This window comes from Amphiura filiformis, chromosome 16, assembly GCF_039555335.1.
Source record: "Amphiura filiformis chromosome 16, Afil_fr2py, whole genome shotgun sequence".
In the NCBI taxonomy this organism is placed as follows: Eukaryota; Metazoa; Echinodermata; class Ophiuroidea; order Amphilepidida; family Amphiuridae; genus Amphiura; species Amphiura filiformis.
The window spans coordinates 19,803,131-19,824,999 of NC_092643.1; the positions used below are offsets into that span (position 1 = coordinate 19,803,131).

At 35.9% G+C, this 21,869-nt stretch overlaps 1 protein-coding gene across 3 annotated transcripts in view; it reads right to left on the reverse strand.

The window, feature by feature from the left end:
* LOC140135691 (tyrosine-protein phosphatase non-receptor type 1-like) overlaps positions 1-21,869 on the reverse strand; it is a 75,099-nt gene that overhangs the window by 14,430 nt on the left and 38,800 nt on the right. For all 3 annotated transcript variants that reach the window (XM_072157280.1, XM_072157279.1, XM_072157278.1), the window contains exons 4-7: positions 13,070-13,168; positions 6,494-6,643; positions 5,440-5,649; positions 344-520 (exon numbers count right to left, since the gene is read on the reverse strand). In XM_072157280.1, the coding sequence (XP_072013381.1) occupies positions 344-520; positions 5,440-5,649; positions 6,494-6,643; positions 13,070-13,168 (636 nt within the window). The remainder of the gene's footprint in view (positions 1-343; positions 521-5,439; positions 5,650-6,493; positions 6,644-13,069; positions 13,169-21,869) is intronic.

A 21,869-nucleotide genomic window follows, 5' to 3' on the forward strand; every position in this document is an offset into this window, starting at 1 on the left:
AGAGCTGGTCATAGTGAGTTACGGCTTTCTGGTTTTGAACCCTCGATATGCCTAAACTTGGACGCAGGTGTGGTTCACACACATTGTTTTCCGATCCCAATCTTAATTGGAACATGGTGACGTCATGAGAAAACTAGAATTCGCAGTTCGTAATTACGGTGGCCCACACAACAAAGGACTGCAGATAACAAAGTCTTGTAAAATATAAATAATATACAATTGAATATGCAAATAAGGTAATTAATATTCATAAATATGCAAAAAAACCTGACACAAAACTATACAGCACATAGGGCCACCATACTCCATCACCATAAATCTATAGAATAGTTACAGTTTTTACCTCAACATGGAAGGATTCCAAACCCTTGCCATCTAGGACAGCTTTAGCGCCCTCCATAATGGCAAGATATGAGAATCGTAGCTGGTCTGGCGTCTGTATTAAACCCATACGACACCGCCTCATCTCAAGTAACACTTGATGTACGTTCACACCGTCTGTGCTGCCTTGTTTCTCAATCTGCGAAATACATTGACATCATGATAATTATGAGTAATTATACTTATTATACATTTGAAACATCATCCTACAGCTGTATGTACTCCATCACATTGAAAATGGAAGAAAATAATTCAAGAATTCCCACAAATTAGGTTCCTAACAAGATTTCATCTTTGATCACCTTCACAAGATCCTATTTACTTATTTATAACTTGTGTCCTCTTCCGATGCCTTTAGGGGGTTTGAAGGAAAATATAAGTTTTACTCATGTGCCAAATGGGTGGCTTCTGTGAGAGAGGTCCTGTTTATTGTCAACGTTAAAATCAGACTAAGTGTATTTGATGCAGGAGTAAAAGCCATGTTGTAGCATTTCCATAAAAAATAGATTTGCATTTCTTTTCCATAAAATGTTAGTTTTCACTGTCGACAGATTTAGGCAAAACAAAGAAAATGGCCATCTAATACCAGTGCATATGTCGCCAATGCATGTCACGCTGTAGATCCTGACTGAGTTCAGTTCTTTTGATGTGTTAACATGACCTTTCCGCACACTGTGTACAGATAGTGTTATGGGCATCATGTATGCATTCGACTAATATCTCTATTGTTTGTAGTAATTAACGCGGCTGTGTACTCTAGCCATTGTTTCTTTCTCAAAATTGAGTTTTTTTGATATGTTTGTACCTTGTTATGTTTTTTATAAATGAAGAGCTTTGTTTCAAAACCCCTTACATCCACTTTTGGCTGAAATTGAGTTATTGACATGACATTATAGTGTGGGTAGAAATACACATTTTGGTGGTTGTTTGACCTTCATACCACTTTTCCTTCCGAGATATAATATATTTCCGTTTGGGAAATCTTAGGGAATTTCCGAAATCTGAACATAAAATGAATATAAAATTTTAGGAAAATAATTTCTTAATGTAAAATAGTAGCCTTGAATGTTCTTTAACTATTAAAACCAAAAGGAACTATTTTGGGGTCACTATGTTTGAAAAAAATCATTGTAATTAAGGAAAGCTGTAGCTTCGAAATGCTGAAAACGTCATTTTCCGGATTTAATTAAAATTCATAATTAAAAAAGTAAATGAGATAATTCAATTTTTGCACAGCCGCTATCAGCGCTGTGCAATCTTTTTACCGCGTTCTTCTTCTTGCACAGCCGCCATCGGCGCTGTGCATTGTTTTTACCGCGTTCTTCTTTCTTTCTTCTGTCAACATCGGAAACAGCCATCGTAGCCACATGCTTTCAGGCATGTTGACCATACTTGGTCAGTAGAACCGTTTGGTGGTGCCACAGATGTCACATGATCAACTTCCGGTCAAATGTCATCCACTTCCGGTCAATGGCCAAAACTTGGATTTTCACTAAAATGCTACTCCTCCCACATATTACATAGCATCGTGACGTCACTTACACACATGCATAATCTATATCCAGTGTCTAAAAGTTGTTCACAGAATTGGGATCAAAGGTCATTAAGGGGTCACTTCGGTAAAAGTCTGACAAATTTGTAAAAATATTCAAAAAATCACTGTCTTTACAAATTACATAGCAGAGAGTCGCCATTAGCACACATGCATTGCTACTAGCTAGGGTCTTTAGGATGCCTACAGTTTTGGGGTCAAAGGTCATTAAGGGGTTACTTCGGTCAAAACCCAAAATTATCAAAAATTTAAAAAAATTTTTTATCTCAAAATGTAAACAGACCAGAGTAATATAATCATCATACATGAATTAGTGTTACCTGATGTTTGCATGGTATTTTTATTTTGGGGGTCAAAGGTCATTAAGGGGTCACTTCCTGTTTTTAGTTAAATAACTTCAAGAATTTTTATCTCAACAACTAAACAAAGTAGAATTTTTTAATTAAAATTGAAACAATGCATTTTGTCGGTGCACATAAGGGTTTTTTTCATTGAGGTCAATGGTCATTAAGGGGGTCAATGGTCATTAAGGGGGTCAAAAGGTCAATCATAAATTTAAAAAAAAATCAAAATCCATGTATAAGTTCCGATTAAGCTCAAATTCACCAGGAATATTCCTTATGACATCCTAAGCACTATGTAATATTTTTGCGGGTCAAAGGTAATTAAGGGATCACTTCCGGTTCTCACAGATTCATTTGTCACTGCTGGCTGTGCATGCTCGCGGTCGCAGGCGAACGCAATCAGATCTCGTTCTTCTTCTTTCTTCTTCTTCTGTCAACATCATGTTAATCAGCCATCGTAGCCACATGCTTTCAGCCATGTTGATCAAAGTTGGTCACTAGGACCATTGAGTGGTGCCACAACTGTCACATGATCATTTCTGGTCAAAGGTTATTCACTTCCGGTCAGTGGCCAAAAACGTGATTTTCACTAAAAATGCTTCTTCTTCCACATTTTACATAGCAGCGTGACGTCACTTGCACACATGCATCGCCTATTACCAGTGTCTAAAAGTCCTTCACAGAATTGGGATCAAAGGTCATTAAGAGGTCACTTCCGGTAAAAGTATGAAAAATTTGTAAAAAATATTCAAAAAATCACTGTCTTTACAAATTACATAGCAGAGATTCGCCATTAGCACATATGCATCGCTACTAGCCAGGGTCTTTAGGATGCCTACAGTTTTGGGGTCAAAGGTCATTAAGGGGTTACTTCCGGTCAAAAACCAAAATTATCAAAAATGTTTAAAAAAATTGTATTTCAAAATGTAAACAGACCAGAGTAATATAACCATCATACATGAATTAGTGTTACCTGATGTATGCATGGTATTTTTTATTTTGGGGGTCAAAGGTCATTAAGGGGTCACTTCCAGTTTTTAGCTAAATAACTTCAAGAATTTTTATATCGACAACTAAACATAGTAGAATTTTTTAATTAAAATTAGAACAATGCATTTTGTCGGTGTAGATAAGGTTTTTTTTTTCATTGAGGTCAAAGGTCATTAAGGGGGTCAAAAGGTCAATCATAATTTTAAAAAAAATTCAAAATCCATGTATAAGTTCCGATTAAGCTGAAATTCACCAGGAATATTCCTTATGACATCCTAAGCACTATGTAATATTTTTGTGGGGTCAAAGGTAATTAAGGGATCACTTCCGGTTCTCACAGATTTGGGGTCATAACTCATTTGTCACTGCTGGCTGTGCATGCTCGCGGTCGCAGGCGAACGCAAATCAGATCTCGTTCTTTTTGATTTTGAAAGCATTAGTCAAGTTACATAAAGTAGTGCAAACAAATGGGCTCAAATTTGATTGCAAAGGTGGTTTCTAGAAAAGGGGTAAATTTATTTTGTTGCAAAAGCCCTTACATCCACAAAAGGCACGATATTAAAGAAATAATAAAATAAATGTGAAGGCTTGAAAATTGTACCAAAACTATTCTTTTAGTTTCTATTCATCAACACTTTACCCGAACCCAAATTGAATTAAATCGAACAAGTAGTACTTGCACAATTAAAAAAAGCTGTTTTTCTCAAAAAGTCGAAAGTGGATGTAAGGGGTTTTGAAACAAAGCTCTTCAAATACAAGGAATGAAAATCCAGATTTGTAAACTCCAACTGCAATATTTTAAGGATTTTATTTCACTACTCCACTCGTGTTTGAAATTGAAAAGGAAAGAAAATCTTTGTTGTACCAGCAAGGTACACGCACAAGCGCAACAACTCATCGCGTTGCGTGTCGCGCAATTTGTTAACGCACAAATCGCGACGCTTATCTGCATGCGCTTGGCGCATCTTATGGAAACACCACGGAAGCACTGATTTCACAAAAACCTAGTGGTCAAATGGCTCCGTTTTAGCTGATAAAATGTGGGTTTTTTCAAGTTCTTTCCCCGATTTAAATATCAAGTTATGAATGGATTTCGCTCAAACTTCTCAAGGGGCTGTGGATTTACCCGATGTTCACGTAATATAAGTTACAAAAACGAAAACTGTCGCATTCTCCTGTGAGATTCGATGAAAGTGCAAAATGTGACCACTTTAAACTTCAATGGCCATTATTTCAATGTTCATTTTCTCGGTAAAATGACGATTTAGGTACACGATAACTCAATAAATACAGCATCTACAGGTAAGCAAATATGATCATCGTAAAAAGCATGATCGACTCAAGAAACGGTTTTCTCATTTTTTTATATTTTGGTCTATTTCCGATTTTGGGCATCATTTTGTGCAAATAGGCGTTTTGAATTTTAAAAGTTCATTTTGATGCCTTATATGGTCAATATCTCAAAAATAAGGCCAATATCAAAAAATAAAAATAAACGTTTTTGGAATGGAGCTTCAAGATTGAGCTAAAAACAAAATAAAATATTTTGGAAAGAGTGTTTTTTTTGTTGTTATCTGCCTCATAAATATTGTCAAAATCTCACTTTTTTGTGATTTTCTTCATAATTGTTGTTTTTACCCCAAATCTGTATTTATATTAAGATTTATTGATATCTTGCCTTCATAAAAATATATAATTTTATATATTTTGCGAGAATAATTACAAAGTTATTGCACTTTTACTACATACATGTCTGAGAGTACACAGCTACCTTAAATGACGTACTCTGACGTTTTATTCAAAATTTCAGATTTGATCACAACTACAGCATCTAGACTCTAGAGCCTTGATTTTTTCAGGGTATGTTAGTTAACAAAATTACATTACAATCGTGTAAAAATCAAAATTTTGAAAAACATTAAGGTGTCCTCCTCAACTATAGGGAAAGTATTTAATTCTCGATCATGAGAGGATGTACCTTCTGCGTACTGTAGCATCTGGTGCACTATTCGTAGAACAACAAAAGATCATGATTGGTAAATTCTCAAAATATGTGCTTGCGGCGTAAGCGTGCGGCTTTACATAGTACGCTCGACGCAAATATCTGTGCGTACCCAAGTTGGCTCTCATGATCGAGAATTTCATATTTTGCCTATAATCACCTTGACTTACCATTAATAAACATGTGTCGACTAAGCACAGAGTACCAGACCTGCCGATGCCAGCGCTACAGTGTATAACCGGTGGTCCCACATTGTCGTCTAATGACCCTGACTTTCGGATGTGATGTAGGAATCTGAGGAATGCATCGGGAGATTTGGGCACACTGAAATCTGACCACCTGTTGTAATGGAATTGTAACACTTCCTTGGCTTCACCAGACTGTAATGATAATAACGCAAAATAAATCAACAGAAAACGATGATATGTATCTATCAGTATTAGTCTGATGCAGAGGTACAGGTCATAGTATACAAATATTGACTGCTATGAGGGGCATAGGCCCAAGGTGATCTCAAGACTATGTTATGACCAAAGGTACAACCGAAGGTCATAGCATAGTTTTGAGATCACCGTGGACCTATAATTTAAACCATATGAAGCAGCCAATGTGTTTTATATACCTCAGTCATTAATATATATTTTTGTCATCTGATTGGTTAAAAGGCCTATTTTATTGCTCATAGGCCATGGTAAAGTTTACAAAGAAAGTTTTTTGTTATGAACTGTTCACGTCAGTGCAACTGGCAGGCAGCACCGCGTGCGTAATGCGAACACACCATTGCGCGGGTAAAGTTTGATCGGGACGTACACCGATAATGTGAAAATGATTATTCCCAGGGAATAGTCTTTTTAAAAGACTATTGCCCGGGGAATAGTTCGGTTTTTACATAATTCTTAAAAAGGAGGGCATAGCTAATTCAATGACTGCACTTTTAACCAATCAGGTAACAGGAATCTATATATGGGGTATATAACAACAATTATGCCTTTCTGAAAACTATACCCTTTTTCACCCTGATGTGCACCCAATGAAATGCACACTAACTTCACTGCCACATCAGGGTGAAAAATGGTATAACAAGCAAATGTCAGAAATTTTTCGAGAGTTAGAACTGTATGTCAGTGTTTAAAAGCTTTTATGACTACAAAAATAGCCTTTGGACGTACATATCACCATTCCTGCAGCATCAACCAAATCTGCACGTACCCTCTCCTGACTTACCTTAACATCTTCAACTACCAATGTCCGTACTAGGTAATAACCAAAGTCTTCTTCTTTCAGCAAATTTACATGAAGATTGCTTTCTTCACAATTTAACACATCATCCCCGCCACTATCCTCGCCCTTTGGGAAGTACTGTGCACATTTTACCTGAAATTGATGAAAAATAATCAGAAAAACATCATTACTTTATGAATCCTACGATTTTGTTTCCGCCCGGCCCCAAGACAAATATTCGTCTCAGGCCCTGACAGCCAAACAACGAAACCAACTGCACCCACACAACACAATGTTATGGGGGGGGGGGGGCAAAAATGCCTTCTTTGGCCCCCATGGAGCAGATTGGTCACTAATAGTGTGTTTCTATTGAGGTCCATTATCCGGATAATACCGGAGATAAATTGTGCCCAATTAACTGACCTTCTCCGCTATTCTCCAGATAATAGCAGCGAGAGTTTTCCGGAGAATTTGTCCTCCTTATGGTAGGATAATGGTAACGCAATAGAAACTGACATCGTTCTGAGAGACTGCACATGCAGGGGAGAACTGGAAACTGGCACACCCATGTGATTGTGTTGTTTGACCTTGTTTTCACGACCTTAGGAACATGTAGTGTCTCATTAAATAACAATCCAATGACGCTCACAATCACTATAAAGTTCAGGTTACACATCGGTCTCAATCAAAAGAAATTGTTTTATGAGGATGTTGATGTTCTTACTATCAATCTATTTTGATTTTGCTTCCCTTTTATTGACGTCTTCACTACAGGAAACATTCATATTAATTTGTTAGAACAATACATTTTGTCAATATACTACGTCACCGTACTCTGTCGATGTCATAATATATTGAAAATGTCTGAACATTTCTAGAAACATTCAATTTGGCAGAAATGTCAAACGAATCAATCATTCACAATATATATCTACATGTACAAAAATGCAAAATCCTTTGTTTTTGTTGGCATTTTGCACAAATCCAAGTTATTGTACATTATTCAAAATGTACAGGTATGCAGGAGATTTGAAAAGGTCCATTTTAACTCTTGATACCATACAAAAAAGGCTAACACATTCTCATTCCTAAGGCAAAAGTTCATCAACGCCTATTTGACTCTTCCTGGCATGCATGCATGTAACACTGTTTCCAAGTTTTCAGCATTGTAACTCATGCCCTGGTTTATGTACAAATTAAGTCTAATAAAATATTTGTCAGTGAACTACACCTAGCGAAGAATACTAGTTATTGATGTGCTTTCGTTTTCCATTCATTGCTACATTTGCATAGTTTGGTGGTATTTAGTTTGGGTGAGTGGGTTAACAACACAAACTTAATCATTGATAATCCAACATTTACAGTGCACACTAACTGAAACAATTTTTCGCAACTTGCCCTAATTTCCTACTTTTTTTAAACAGCGATCATGCCCGAAATCCTATGAATGAACCCCGTTCATACATACCCAACATTCTTAGCAATTCAATACAGATGAAAATAATAAGGGTTTACAAGTTTAAATAACATTTCCATACCGTTTTCCTTCATAAATTGGAAGAAAATGAGTAGGCCTACTTGCAGGAAGCAGCTCGGCTCATGAGGTCAACGGCCGGGAGTCAACGCGTGATCTGCGTCATCTTTTTCTCTCCGCGCGTGAGATGGGCGCGTGACATGCGCATTTACGCAACACTAGCAAATCGTGGATCGTGTTAATTGGGTTCCAACGCTGCGTGCCGCAGCTTGTTTATACCCTGCGTACTGGTCATAAACGGAATTTATGACCAGCAAAAAGGGCCCAAATCCAATCAGAAACGTCGTTATATCGTGAGTATGTATGAATTATAAATTATATGGGCAAAATATCACATTTTGGCAATGTTTGGGGAGTTTGTAACACTTGTAACTACATGCAATTAATTGAATGAAGCTTCATGCAATTGAATGGAGCTTTATAATCATCAACACTGCTATTTTCTTCCTTTTATGAAAGAATTACCTAATGACAATTTTATTGACTTATTCTTTACTTCAAGCTACTCCTATAAATACACATTTTAATTTTGTTGAGTGCCTTTAAACTTCCAAGCTATTTTCATTTTTTTTTTGTATTGCTCCGCAGAATTACAGATATCTGAATAGTTATATATTTTTCGTATTGATTCCACAGATGCCCGTATATTTTTCTGTTGACAGATACTATTAACATTTACTATTATTACTACTGTAAAAGATATATTTATCCCCAAGCTGTAAATGGCCAACAGGACAAACTGTACAAAAAAGAAGTCACAATCCGAGGTCAATGTTATATAAAGAATTTGTCAAAAGACAAGATAGAAAAAAAATATGACGTCTACATATCCTAGCTCAGAGCGAGGTAAAGCAGTATTCAAACAGTATTTGAAAATGTGTTAAAATGACGGTGATAGGGCAAATTATTCAGACAAACCCACGGATCATTAATCATTTTGCAGAATTATGCAAATATTCTAAAATATTTGAAAATGTGTTAAAATGATGGTGATGCAAATTATTCAGACAAACCCACGGATCATTAATCATTTTGCAGAATTATGCAAATATTCTAAAATATTTGAAAATGTGTTAAAATGACGGTGATAGGGCAAATTATTCAGACAAACCCACGGATCATTATTCATTTTGCAGAATTATGCAAATATTCTAAAAGATAGCCTTTTCAAGCGGAAATGTTGGCATGTGTCGTCATCGCTCACTTTGTGATTAACAAGCAGAAAAAATTCTTTGAAAAGCCTTATAAATATCAGATGACTATTATCAGATAATTTTTGTATTGCGAATACATGTACTGCCCACATGACCATACAATGCTGACATGTCCGACATTTGTTTGCCATGTCAATTTTTCAAGATTTGCAATTTGTTTCTTTGCATTTCATTTATGCTATCCTGAGTTTGCCACTCATATTCTAAAGCATACAAAAACATTATTTTGATCAAGTTTATAAATTATACCTGTCTCATTATCGCAATAAAGGACGAAAACAAATATATCCAAATGCAAAATTATTCCACTCTTGTGCACCGACTGAGGCCATGTCAGGTATTTGGACAGACCTTATTACATCTTGAGAAATTCTCGGAAACGCAAAACCCATAGTGCATAATGAGTGACTGTCATTACAATACAGGGCAAGCATGTACCAGGAATACTACACTTGACACAATAATACAAGTAATAGTTTTCTGTTTTACTTGAAGGAGAGCGGTTTCTTAAAATAGCACAATGTGACTATGACGTATATTATACAGAAACCACAACGTGAATAATGGTAATTAAAAATAATACTTTAATGATAAGTATATTCCAATTTAGGTTACTCAAGCACACTATCCAACCTAGTATGAACAAATATAAACATCTCAAAAACTCCCCTTAAATAATGACCATTATTCAAAAAGGGGCTATTGTATTACAAATCTGTCAAATGCGTTGGAAGCAGAATTTATTTCTGTGCATTTTGACACCTCATTTGATACGATAGCCCAGAAAACAATAAAACATTAGTCAATTTAATGTAGTGAGGTCCAGATTTGAAAGTTGCACTAAACATACAAATTTTTACAATACAAAAACACTCAGATATCATTACACAGATTTCCTTCCATTACACTGAATACAAAATCAATGCAATTTACTGCAACTTTCAAATCTTGGGTTACATTGATTTAAATGTACGCTGTGACGTCAATATTTAGTCAATTGCTGCAAATGAGGTGTCAAAATGTGCAGAAATAAATTCCGCTTCCAACACATTTTACAGATTTGTAATACAATCACCCATTTTTGAATAATGGTCATTATTTAAGGGGGGTTAGTTACTTTTTTGAGATGTTTACTTTAAATGTTAAATGAATACATAGAATCTAAATTTTGATTAAACAAAGTGTGAAGTGGGGCAAATTTGCACAGCTAATTTATGATACTGTATTGGTGAACAAAAGTCTACTACATTTATATAAACAGTTGCTGCACCAGGATTTTTTGCTGGGACGGGGGTGTTTTGCTCAAAATTTGGCATCTTGCCCTCAAGATACATACAGTGGCGGGTATATCCCCTGGCCCTAGTCAGAAATCTTGCCCCTCCCAGTTTCCCCCCAATAAATCCAAACAAATCTAAAATTGATAAGTTTTGCGAAAATTTTGTGGAAATTTCATGATATTTTTACCCCCCGAAATTCACTTTGTCTTCCCAGGAAAAAAATGTACAGGTACTCATAGGGAGAGAAACTACCAGGAACCACACACTCTTGGAAACCATAGTGGCCAGACTGGCCACCGCTTCACGGCTCAATGTCGCGGTTGCACCATTGGCGCTGCCGCTCATTCCCCCTCAATCACAAGTAGTCTTTGACAAAGATTGTCCCAACTGAGTGAAAATGCTTTAATGCATCGCTCTTGGGTGCAGTCACTGCTTATAAAGTAAATAAATCAAATGAAATCAACTCATTTCGCATCTTCTTTTTCGGAGTACAGAATAACAAACATGTTTCTGTTTTGTATAATATAATTCAAGAATAAGCTTCATGTGATGTTTTCATGCAATAGTTTCTCAAAAACAAGGAAGTTGGCACTAACTGTTAATATAGACATTTCAATTTGGTTGCTAATCTTGTGCATATGTAAGCAGTCTGAAGAACCACATACATAATCAGCAGTGGTTTTGAATTTAAATACTTTTACTTCCCACTCTGCATGTCTAAGCACATGGTTGCAGGAAATTACTGAATGATTTAAATCTTTATGTGGTCATCTGTAATTTTTGGAAATGCTGGGTACTTGATCGTCATTCTCAAATAGTTCAATATCCGTGTAGATTTTCAAGTAAGTGTTTTATAATTTTCAAAATTTCCTCCAAAACTCTGGAAAAAGTGCCAATTTTTCATTCCTTTTTTTACAAAATTTGCAAAAATTCCATAATTTGGCAAATTTATAAAAAAAATTTTAAACATATCTCCAGGAAATTGGTATATTTGCAGGGTACGTTTTCAGGCGCCCAGCCAAAAAATCTAAAATTGAAATCTGCCCACGTTTCCCTCACCCTTTTCAATGTGTGAAAATGAATGAATGAACAAATAAATGAATGCATTTAGCAGTATTAATTTCATGTGTTTATCCAGTGCTCAATCTAAAATGGTAAGGACATCTGTTGAAAATGATTCTTTGTATACCTTTGTATGTCCTGTATCCATTTGTCAAAATAATTATCTTGTTATTAGACATATCATCACTGGTGCCAGGATGTCAAACAAGTTCCTAGATTTGTTATTCTTTTAAACTTGATATATATTGTTTCTAGCCTATTCATTTCAGGGATGAGAAAGAAGTTTAATTAATAACCAGTTCAATAAGCTACCATATTGAAACCTATTAATACTTGGTTCTCTGGGTTGATAGGATGAACAAATTTAAATCCATAGGTATAAGAACATAGCTGTCTGCCTTCTACTCAGCTTTTTAATTCTCAGCTTAACTCCTTGCTTGAAACCAATGAGCAACATGAAAATATGGCAGTATGCCTTCTCTTCAGCTTAATTCCTTGCTTGAAACCAAAGAGCAACATGAAAACATGGCAGTATGCCTTCTCTTCAGCTTAATTCCTTGCTTGAAACCAATGAGCAACATGAAAATATGGCAGTATGCCTTCTCTTCAGCTTAATTCCTTGCTTGAAACCAATGAGCAACATGAAAACATGGCAGTATGCCTTCTCTTCAGCTTAATTCCTTGCTTGAAACCAAAGAGCAACATGAAATCATGGCAGTCTGCCTTCTACTCAGCTTAATTCCTTTGCTTGAAACCAATGAGCAACATGAAAACATGGCAGTATGCCTTCTACTCAGCTTAATTCCTTTGCTTGAAACCAATGAGCAACATGAAAACATGGCAGTCTGCCTTCTCCTCAACTTAATTCATTGCTTGAAAAGCAAGGAATGAATAACATGAAAACATGGCAGCCTGCCTTCTCTTCAGCTTAATTCATTGCTTGAAAAGCAATGAATAACACAAAAACATGGCAATCTGCCTGCTCCTCAACTTAATTCATTGCTTGAAAAGCAATGAATAACACAAAAACATGGCAGTCTGCCTTCTCCTCAACTTAATTCGTTGCTTGAAAAGCAAGGAATGAATTACATGATACATGAAAACATGACAGCCTGCCTTCTCTTCAGCTTAATTCATTGCTTGAAAAGCAATGAATAACACAAAAACATGGCAGTCTGCCTTCTCTTCAACTTAATTCATTGCTTGAAAAGCAATGAATAACACAAAAACATGGCAGTCTGCCTTCTCCTCAACTTAATTCATTGCTTGAAAAGCAAGGAATGAATTTTATAACATGAAAACATGGCAGTCTGCCTTCTCCTCAACTTAATTCATTGCTTGAAAAGCAAACAATGAATAACATGAAAACATGGCAGCCTGCCTTCTCTTCAGCTTAATTCATTGCTTGAAAAGCAATGAATAACATGAAAACATGGCAGCCTGCCTTCTCTTCAGCTTAATTCCTTGTTAGAAAACCAATGAATGCACTTACTGTTCCTTTTTCAATGACATTGTTGAGCATAATAACTGCCTTGCTGTTTTGTTCCCATACCATCTGCCAGAAATGACTAATAGTATGAGGTAGAGGTCCCTGAAAACAAACAAACAGAATGACAAACATTAGGCACACAATAAAATACTGAGGTTGTTTTCTGTCATTTTTTGTGTGCATATACTACAGTCCGAAGTTTTCCGTATTACGGAAAAATATCACGGAATCAGAGGTACAACACGGAAAATGACATTTTTGTATGATGTGACAAAAACAAAAATTGTTAAAAGATAAGAGAAATAAATGTTAAAAACAATTTTGAGTTGTGTTTGTCAATTCTTATGATAAAAATACTGTTTAATAATACCGAAATAAAGGTATATTACCAAGGCATGAACCCCCATCCATCCAAAACATCGTAACAGTTGGCCTATTATCGATCGTGAGAATATTCCAATCAGAGCATATTGATCGCGATATTGAACACTTTATTGTGACATTTTAATGTCATTCATAATCATTGTTTATACATTTTACGCTTTATTCATAAAACATGGATTTACCAATTTTACAACACGGATTACAACACGGAAAATGGATTTTAGAAAACGGTAAACTTCGGACTCTAGCATATACACATGTATATAACATAAAATAGAGAACATTATCTCGCAATTATGCATTACAAGCAATTGTGGACGAACGCAGGATGGTCCCCCTTTTCAGAGAGATCCACTGTTTACACCTACGCCCCCTGTACATCCATATACATGTACAATGTATATATACACACAGAAGGTATACACCATCGCAAAGCCATGGGGATAAAAAGAATGTTGGGCCAAAAACAATTGCTGTACTGCCCTCAGCAACCAATTCTAAAAATTTGCAAATGTTGGTTGTGGATGTGTTGCTGGGTTTTTTTTATCTTTGTAACTTTTTAGAAGTTGTCAAAATCCTGCTGCTTTCCACTGAAAACTCAAAATTTTATTGAAAGAATTGTCTTAAAGCTCCTACCCAATTGTATACATTTTGTACACAGTATTAAAGTGTCAATTATCGAACTCATAATTAGTGTTATTTCGATTCAGAAAATGAATTTCAATTCAATTCAGATTCAATTCTTATTTTATAAAATCTTGATGCAATTTCAATTCAAATTTTCTCTGGTTTAAATCATTTTGATTTAATTCCAATTGAAATTAATTGCTAACCAATTTCAATTTCAATTCATAGCATTTGAATTGAATTCATATTCAAATTCAATTCTTATTACCAACACTGCTAGATTTTACCGGGCATTTGGCTAAAAGCAGTTCAGGGAGAAAGTTTATTGTAACTGATATAAAGCTGACAATACAGGTGAAATGGCAGAATCAAAATACATGTTGTATGCATTTTCGATTCAATTAATTGAATTGAAATGAACAAAAAAGACATTTCGATTCAATGCATTGAATTGAAATGAAAGAATAAAAACATTTAGAATTGAAATGAAAAATGGCCAAAATCAAATTCAATTCAATTCCTATTCCAATGCATTGAAATAACACTACTCATGATGACATTTGGCTGTAGATGCACTATATTTTTTAGGGATGTTACCATCTTCAAAGGAAAAATATAAACTGCCCAAACCGATTTTTCCCATTTAAGGGCAACACAACAATTTATTGTTTATGGCCTTAGGAATAACATTAAAATATTTGTGTAAAACATTGGAAAACACAGGGAAGAGCGACAAGAATTTGTCAACAAATTTGTTACGAGCAGGGATCATTCATGAAGTTCTGCATACCATATTTCTTGAAACTTGATATGATATAGACCCTATAAAGTCATGTATCCATTATAAAACAAACCAGAATGGCTTAACATGCAGTAGAAATGGAAATACCACAGACATTCATTTTAAAGATACAGGCTACTAGGATATCATTGCCATTAATACACCTGTTCGAATCATGCCTAATTTTCCTAGCATGGTTGTTCTGTGCATAAATAATAGATTGATATGTAAAGCAAGTTGCCGCAATCAGGAACATTAAGTTTAAGGGATTTACATGAAGGTTATGTTGTGTTGAGGAAACATCTTTATTATTACCAAAATCTGATATTCTTCATGTAATCTGATATTTCAAATCAGAGCTAATGCATGCATGTGTTTTACTCTGCAAGGCTAGCTGAGTGGCTCATGTTCTAAAGCACACCTGGCAGACAACGAATAAACCATCTTTCCTCTTAACAAAAAACAAGGCGGTTCTCGAACCACGAGTCTCGCCTGCTTTTGTGACCGCCTGCTTTTGCGATAACTGTTGGTAGAGAGGTAAATGAATTTGGCGGTTATCGGCTGGGCACGATTATCTGGCCGATGGTAACTGTACCCACCAAGTTTCATGCCCATGCAACAGTTTTTACTAATATGACCTCAGATGACCCCTGGTGGCCCTGAAATGACCTTCTAAAATTTTGGCTCTAAATGTGGACTGTACCCCTCGTGCTAAGTTTCATGCCCATACGACAGTTTTTACTAATTTGACCTCAGATGACCCCTGGTGGCCTCGAAATGACCTTCCAAAAATTTGGCTTTAAATGTTGACTGTACCCATCAAGTTTCATGCCCATACTGAGTTTTTACTAATTTGTCCTCAGATGACCCCTGGTGACTCGAAATTACCTTCCAAATATTTGGTTTTAAATGTTGACTGTACCCACCAAGTTCCATGTCCATCCAACAGTTTTTACTAATTTGACCTCAGATGACCCCTGGTGACCCCAAAATTACCTTCCAAAAATTTGGCTTGAAATGTTGACTGTACCCACCAAGTTTCATGTCCATACGACAGTTTTTACTAATTTGACCTCAGATGACCCTGGTGACCCCAAAATGACCTTCCAAAAATTTGGCTTTAAATGTTGACTGTACCCACCAAGTTTCATGTCCATACGACAGTTTTTACTAATTTGACCTCAGATGACCCCTGGTGACCCCAAAATGACCTTCCAAAAATTTGGCTTTAAATGATGACTGTACCCACCAAGTTTCATGCCAATACGAGTTTTTAATAACTTGACCTCAGATGACCCTGAGTGACCTCGGATGACCCGTAATGACCTTCCAAAAATTTGGCAAAACCAAAGAACTATTTCATCAAAGTAATAAATCAAAACAGAAAGATGCTTCCTTTACGAGTTATCACTCATTGAAAGTGCTACTTTGCTATACTTTACATGGAAAGCGACTATCTTAAAGTCGTCATATTTCCTTAATTACATGACCGATCAAGCTGTTATTGGGATATGTGATGCACAGTTGAAAATTAATTATTAAAAGATTTGGTGACCTCAGTTGACCTTTGACCTTGTATGTGACCTTTGACGTCACGAACTTGGAAAAAGTATGTTGCCCTGAAAAATCAAATTTGGCAATACCAAAGAACTATTTCATCAAATAAATCAAAACAGAAAGATGCTTCCTTTACGAGTTATCACTCATTGAAAGTGCTACTTTGCTAAACTTTACAAAGAAAGCGACTATCTTAAAGTCGTCATATTTCCTTAATTACATAACCGATCAAGCTGTTATTGGGATATGTGATGCACAGTTGAAAATTAATTATTAAAAGATTTGGTGCCCTCAGTTGACCTTTGACCTTGTATGTGACCTTTGACCTCATGAAAATCTAATCAGGTCGAGTACCTCTGGCCACGCAACTCCCCACCAAGTTACGTCACTGTACCCCATACGGATCTCCAGATAATCTGTTCACAAGGTATTTTGCTTATTACGCATATATTATGCAAATTAGGTACTTAATTACCATATTTTACGCTCAAAATCTAATCAGGTCGAGAACCTCTGGCCCTTCTCCTCATCAAGTTACGTCACTGTACCCCATACGGATCTCCAGATAAGCTGTTCACAAGGGTTTTTGCTTGATACGCATCAAATACGCATAAATTATGCAAATTAGGTACTTAATTAGCATATTTTGCGCTGAAAATCTAATCAGGTCGAGAACATCTGGCCACGCTTACTCCCCACCAAGTTACGTCACTGTACCCCATACACGGATCTCCAGATAAGCTGTTCACAAGGTTTTTTTTGCTTGATACGCATCAAATACGCATAAATTATGCAAATTAGGTACTTAATTAGCATATTTTGCGCTGAAAATCTAATCAGGTCGAGAACATCTGGCCACGCTTACTCCCCACCAAGTTACGTCCACTGTACCCCATACGGATCTCCAGATAAGCTGTTCACAAGGTGTTTTTTTGCTTGATACGCATCAAATACGCATAAATTATGCAAATTAGGTACTTAATTGGCATATTTTGCGCTGAAAATCTAATCAGGTCGAGAACATCTGGCCACGCTACTCCCCACCAAGTTACGTCACTGTACCCCATACGGATCTCCAGATAATCTGTTCACAAGGTATTTTGCTTATTACGCATAAATTATGCAAATTAGGTACTTAATTACCATATTTTGCGCTCAAAATCTAATCAGGTCGACACCCTCTGGTCATGCTACCCCTATAAAGTTTCATCATCATAGCACTTACGGTTCTCAAGATAACGCGTTCACAAGCTTTTTCCGAACACACACACGCACACCCACCCCCACCCCCACACACACGGACACACACACACCATAGTGATTACTAAGACTCTCCCTGATCATTCAGGCGAGACAAAAAAAAAAAATATTTGGGGAAAAAAAAATACACAATTATTGTCTCATGTTCTTAGAGACTCAGTGTCCGACTCAATGTGTGAAAAATACTTTTCCTTTTGATTTTGCGGCTATCGAATGTGGTTTCATGGCAGACATGTTGAGGTAGAAAATCCGGGGGGGCACTTCAATTTGAAATGGATATAGGTGTAGGGCTGGCGCTTTTCGCACTAAGGGGCATTCGTGAGAGCAACATGTAAAAAATATGGGGTCATTGGGTGAGAGCATGATTTTTGGCATTCGGTGAGAGCAAAATGTAAAAAATATGGGGTCATTGGGTGAGAACATGACCTTTTTTTAAATGGAATCTTTGGGTGAGAACCAAAACAGCGCCACAAAAACCTCGAAAATCGAAATTTCTAGTTCTAAATGGCTTCAAATTTCTTTATTTTCTTAAAAATAAGTAACAAAATCAGTGATAAATGAAAGTTGCTGTTCAAATTGAACTTGTAAGGGTCTTTCGGTGACAGACCAAATGGAAAAATAGGGGGTCTTGGGTGACAGACCATGGAGCTAAACATGTGTTCGTAAAAAATATGGGGTCTTTGGGTGACAGCGATGCTGAAAAAGGGGTCTTAACAGCCCTACATACGCGTCACCTCCAAAGTTGGAGTGCCCCCGGGTGAAAATAACCTACTCCTCCAAAGCAGACATGTTTATTTTGAAGAGAGGAAGTTGCTATGAAAAAGAATTGTTTTCCCCAGCAAGTAATACATGGCTAAACTGACTATGTACGGCCTATAACCATCTGTGCAAGGACAGTGACAGCTGTGGCCGAAGAGAAAAGCTGCTTCCTTCAATTAAAGGTGGGTAACCTGATTGACAGCCTCATCCCCAACTTTACCCTATCAAAATGCAGATTTTGGTATCAGGTGAAAGCTCATATTTTTCTCATTAACATATTGAAATTAGGAGTTCCAAATCGGTATAGTTCCGAAGAAATCGTCAAAAAACTTGTCGAATTAGTCTCAAATGTGGTATAACACATTTTCTACTAATTCAGCAGTTTTTTGATAATATCTTTAGAAATACACTGATTTGGAACTCCTAATTTCAGTATGTTAATGAGAAAAATTGGATCTTTCATTTGATATTAATTTATTACATGATCATGGTGATTATCAATAAAAAAAAATGGTACAATTACCGAATAGGGTGCACCTTGCTAGTTTAAAAAAATTTGATTTTCCAAATATATCAGGTCACCTTCCTTTAATAACCTTAAAACCTAAACCTCCAAAAGAGACAAACCCCCCGGACAAAACATGGTTCAAGCTTATCACTGGTTTAAAGCAATCATCTTTTACATTTTTTTGTAACATTATACAGGTTTGTTTGACACAAGCAAAGACATCGCTATCTATCTTGAGTTCACATCAGTTCAAGTGTGTCATTCTACGAATTTCCAAGATAACATGAATGCATTTGTCCATTCAAGTTCTAATTATAGAGGCTCATCACTCTTTGGACAGAGGTCAGCCACAAAAGCAGGTGGCATACCTCCTATACAAATAAATTGATTATACTGCACCAAAAAAGTATCCTTACACTTGGGGGGAAAAATCCTAATTTTAAAACTAAACCATATTTGGGTAAATAGATGCACTATCTAATCCTGCACATTATGACACCCCATTGAATATAATTTGATGTGACTTCAAGAAGCTAAGTTAGGGAGCGATTGGTCCCTTACAAGCATTTGATTAGATAATGGTCCAGTTTTAAAAGTGACAAACTGGCCTATTCAAAACTCCACAGACTAGACATCTGGTTTGAGAGTGGTGTATGGCTATAATTTATGCATGCCTTTAATTTAAAACAAAAGGAACAAAAGAAAACTGAAACAAAAGAACCGACAAATAAAATGAAAGTTATGAAAAGTACAGATAAGTAAAAACTGAAATAAAAACTGCTTTAAATAAAGTTTCATTGAAGAAACTGTATTGTCTCTTTGTTGCGTTTGTTGGAATCTTTTTGCGCCTTGTATAGGGCAGTTTGTCAATTTTAAAACTGGGCCTTCATTTATTCAATTGCTTGTAACTTTACTTCTTGAGGTCAAATTGGATTCAATGTGGTGTCATATGATAATGTGCAGGATTAGATAGTGCATCTATTAAAAACAAACAAATTTATTCCAACATGGTTCAGTTTTGGAATTGTGATTATTCTTCCAAGAGTAAGGATACTTTTTTGGTGCAGTATAAAAGGTGTATAGACCATTTTAATGGCCAAATTACAATATATAACTAGAGCGGTTACCGCACCATAGCTGAACCATGGCGATTTTGCAGTATATTGTGGTATATGTATATATCACCCCTTTAATGCCCTTAAATGAATATTAAAATATTTTAAACATGTTTAGAATGTCATAAGGATCATTGCATTTAAATATCAGCTCAATTGGAGCATTTTTAAAAACTTGACTTTTGACCCCTTTATGACCCCTGAATGACCTTAAATGAATATTAGAATATTTTAAACATGTTTAGAATATCATAAACATCATTGCATTTAAATATCAGCTCAATTGGAGCATTTTTGTCAACTTGACCTTTGACCCCTTTATGACACCTTAATGACCGTAAATGAATATTAAAATATTTTAAACATGTTTAGAATGTCATAAGGATCATTGCATATAAATCTCAGCTCGATTGGCGCATTTTCGGTTAAAATGACCTTTTTTTTTACCCCTGTGACCCCTTGGATGACCTCTGACTTTAGGAAATATTTTTATTATATTCTTTACTTCTTTCTCTTTTATTTGACACCACTTGGGGGTTCATACCTTTGTGGGATTTAAAGATATGTCCATTTCAGACCAAATGGTTGGTAAGTAAGTAAGTAAGTAACATACACTCATATAGGCTGATACTATTTCATGGTTCAGCAATAATTCTAATACTATATACCATTTGCTGACTTTCCCCCATTTCTATCCCTCTTTCTCTCTCAGCCCCCCCCCCTCTATCCTTCCTTCTTTCTATCATTCTTTATTTCTCAAAATAATAAAAAAATGTAGAGTTTTTCACTGATGAGTTTCCTTTTAAGTGCATCTACTTATAACAGTTGAGATTTAATATTTTATGAAAGAGAAAGCCTTCAAAATCTCTTCAAAACATATTGACTGTTTGATGTAAGAGTGTAATTGCTTCTGTAAGGCCGTATAAAATTAATGTTTTGGTTCTTGTCCAGAGGATTTTCATGAATTGACAAAGAGGGAGGTTTTTTTCCAATGTAAAATTAGCATTGTTAGTAGTTTTCGGTCTTTTCCAACAGTGCTCGAAGAAAGGAGGCCCTTTTTTTTATTGTGAGATTCTGAGGGATAAACGGAAAAAACCCTAGAGTACTACAAAAAGTCTTGGAAGTGATCCATGTTCTCTAATAAACTTACATTTTATATGTATGAAGTTTTCCAAAAGTATTCCAAAGTCTAAAATTTTTTGAAAAATCTGAAAAAAACAACCCAGACAAATCCCAGAAATTGAGGCATTAATTCTATACGCTGGCGAAGTTACGTAATAAATCCGATTAACTACCATAGCAATAGGTGAAAACAATTTTGAACATATCGCTGCACTACAAGCAGATTGAACTAATCACCTGTGTATGTCTGCAATCATAGATTGAACACAATACTGGTCTTTTCAAAGATACTAATCTTACAGGTGCAAGTGATCAGCATGATATGGTTCAATGCAGAGGTACCGCGTGAAAGTATCAGTGCAGCGTGGTATATTCAAAAATTGTTTTCACCTATTGCTATGGTAGTTAATCCGATTATTACGTAACTTCGCCAGCGTATACAAGCTTAAGACTATGTGTATCATCCTTCTTGCATTGATCAATCCATAAGACAATGTTCAAGTGTCTATGGAAAAATCATAATAATAATGCAAGAGAAATTTCTAGTAAAACAAATATGTATCTGGAGAGAAGATATCTTACCCTTCCCAGAATCCTTTGCAACATGAGGCATCACCTCACTACATCAAATGACACTCCCAATTACTTTGTACATGTTCCCTTTGTATTCATGTTGAGAATTGACTGATT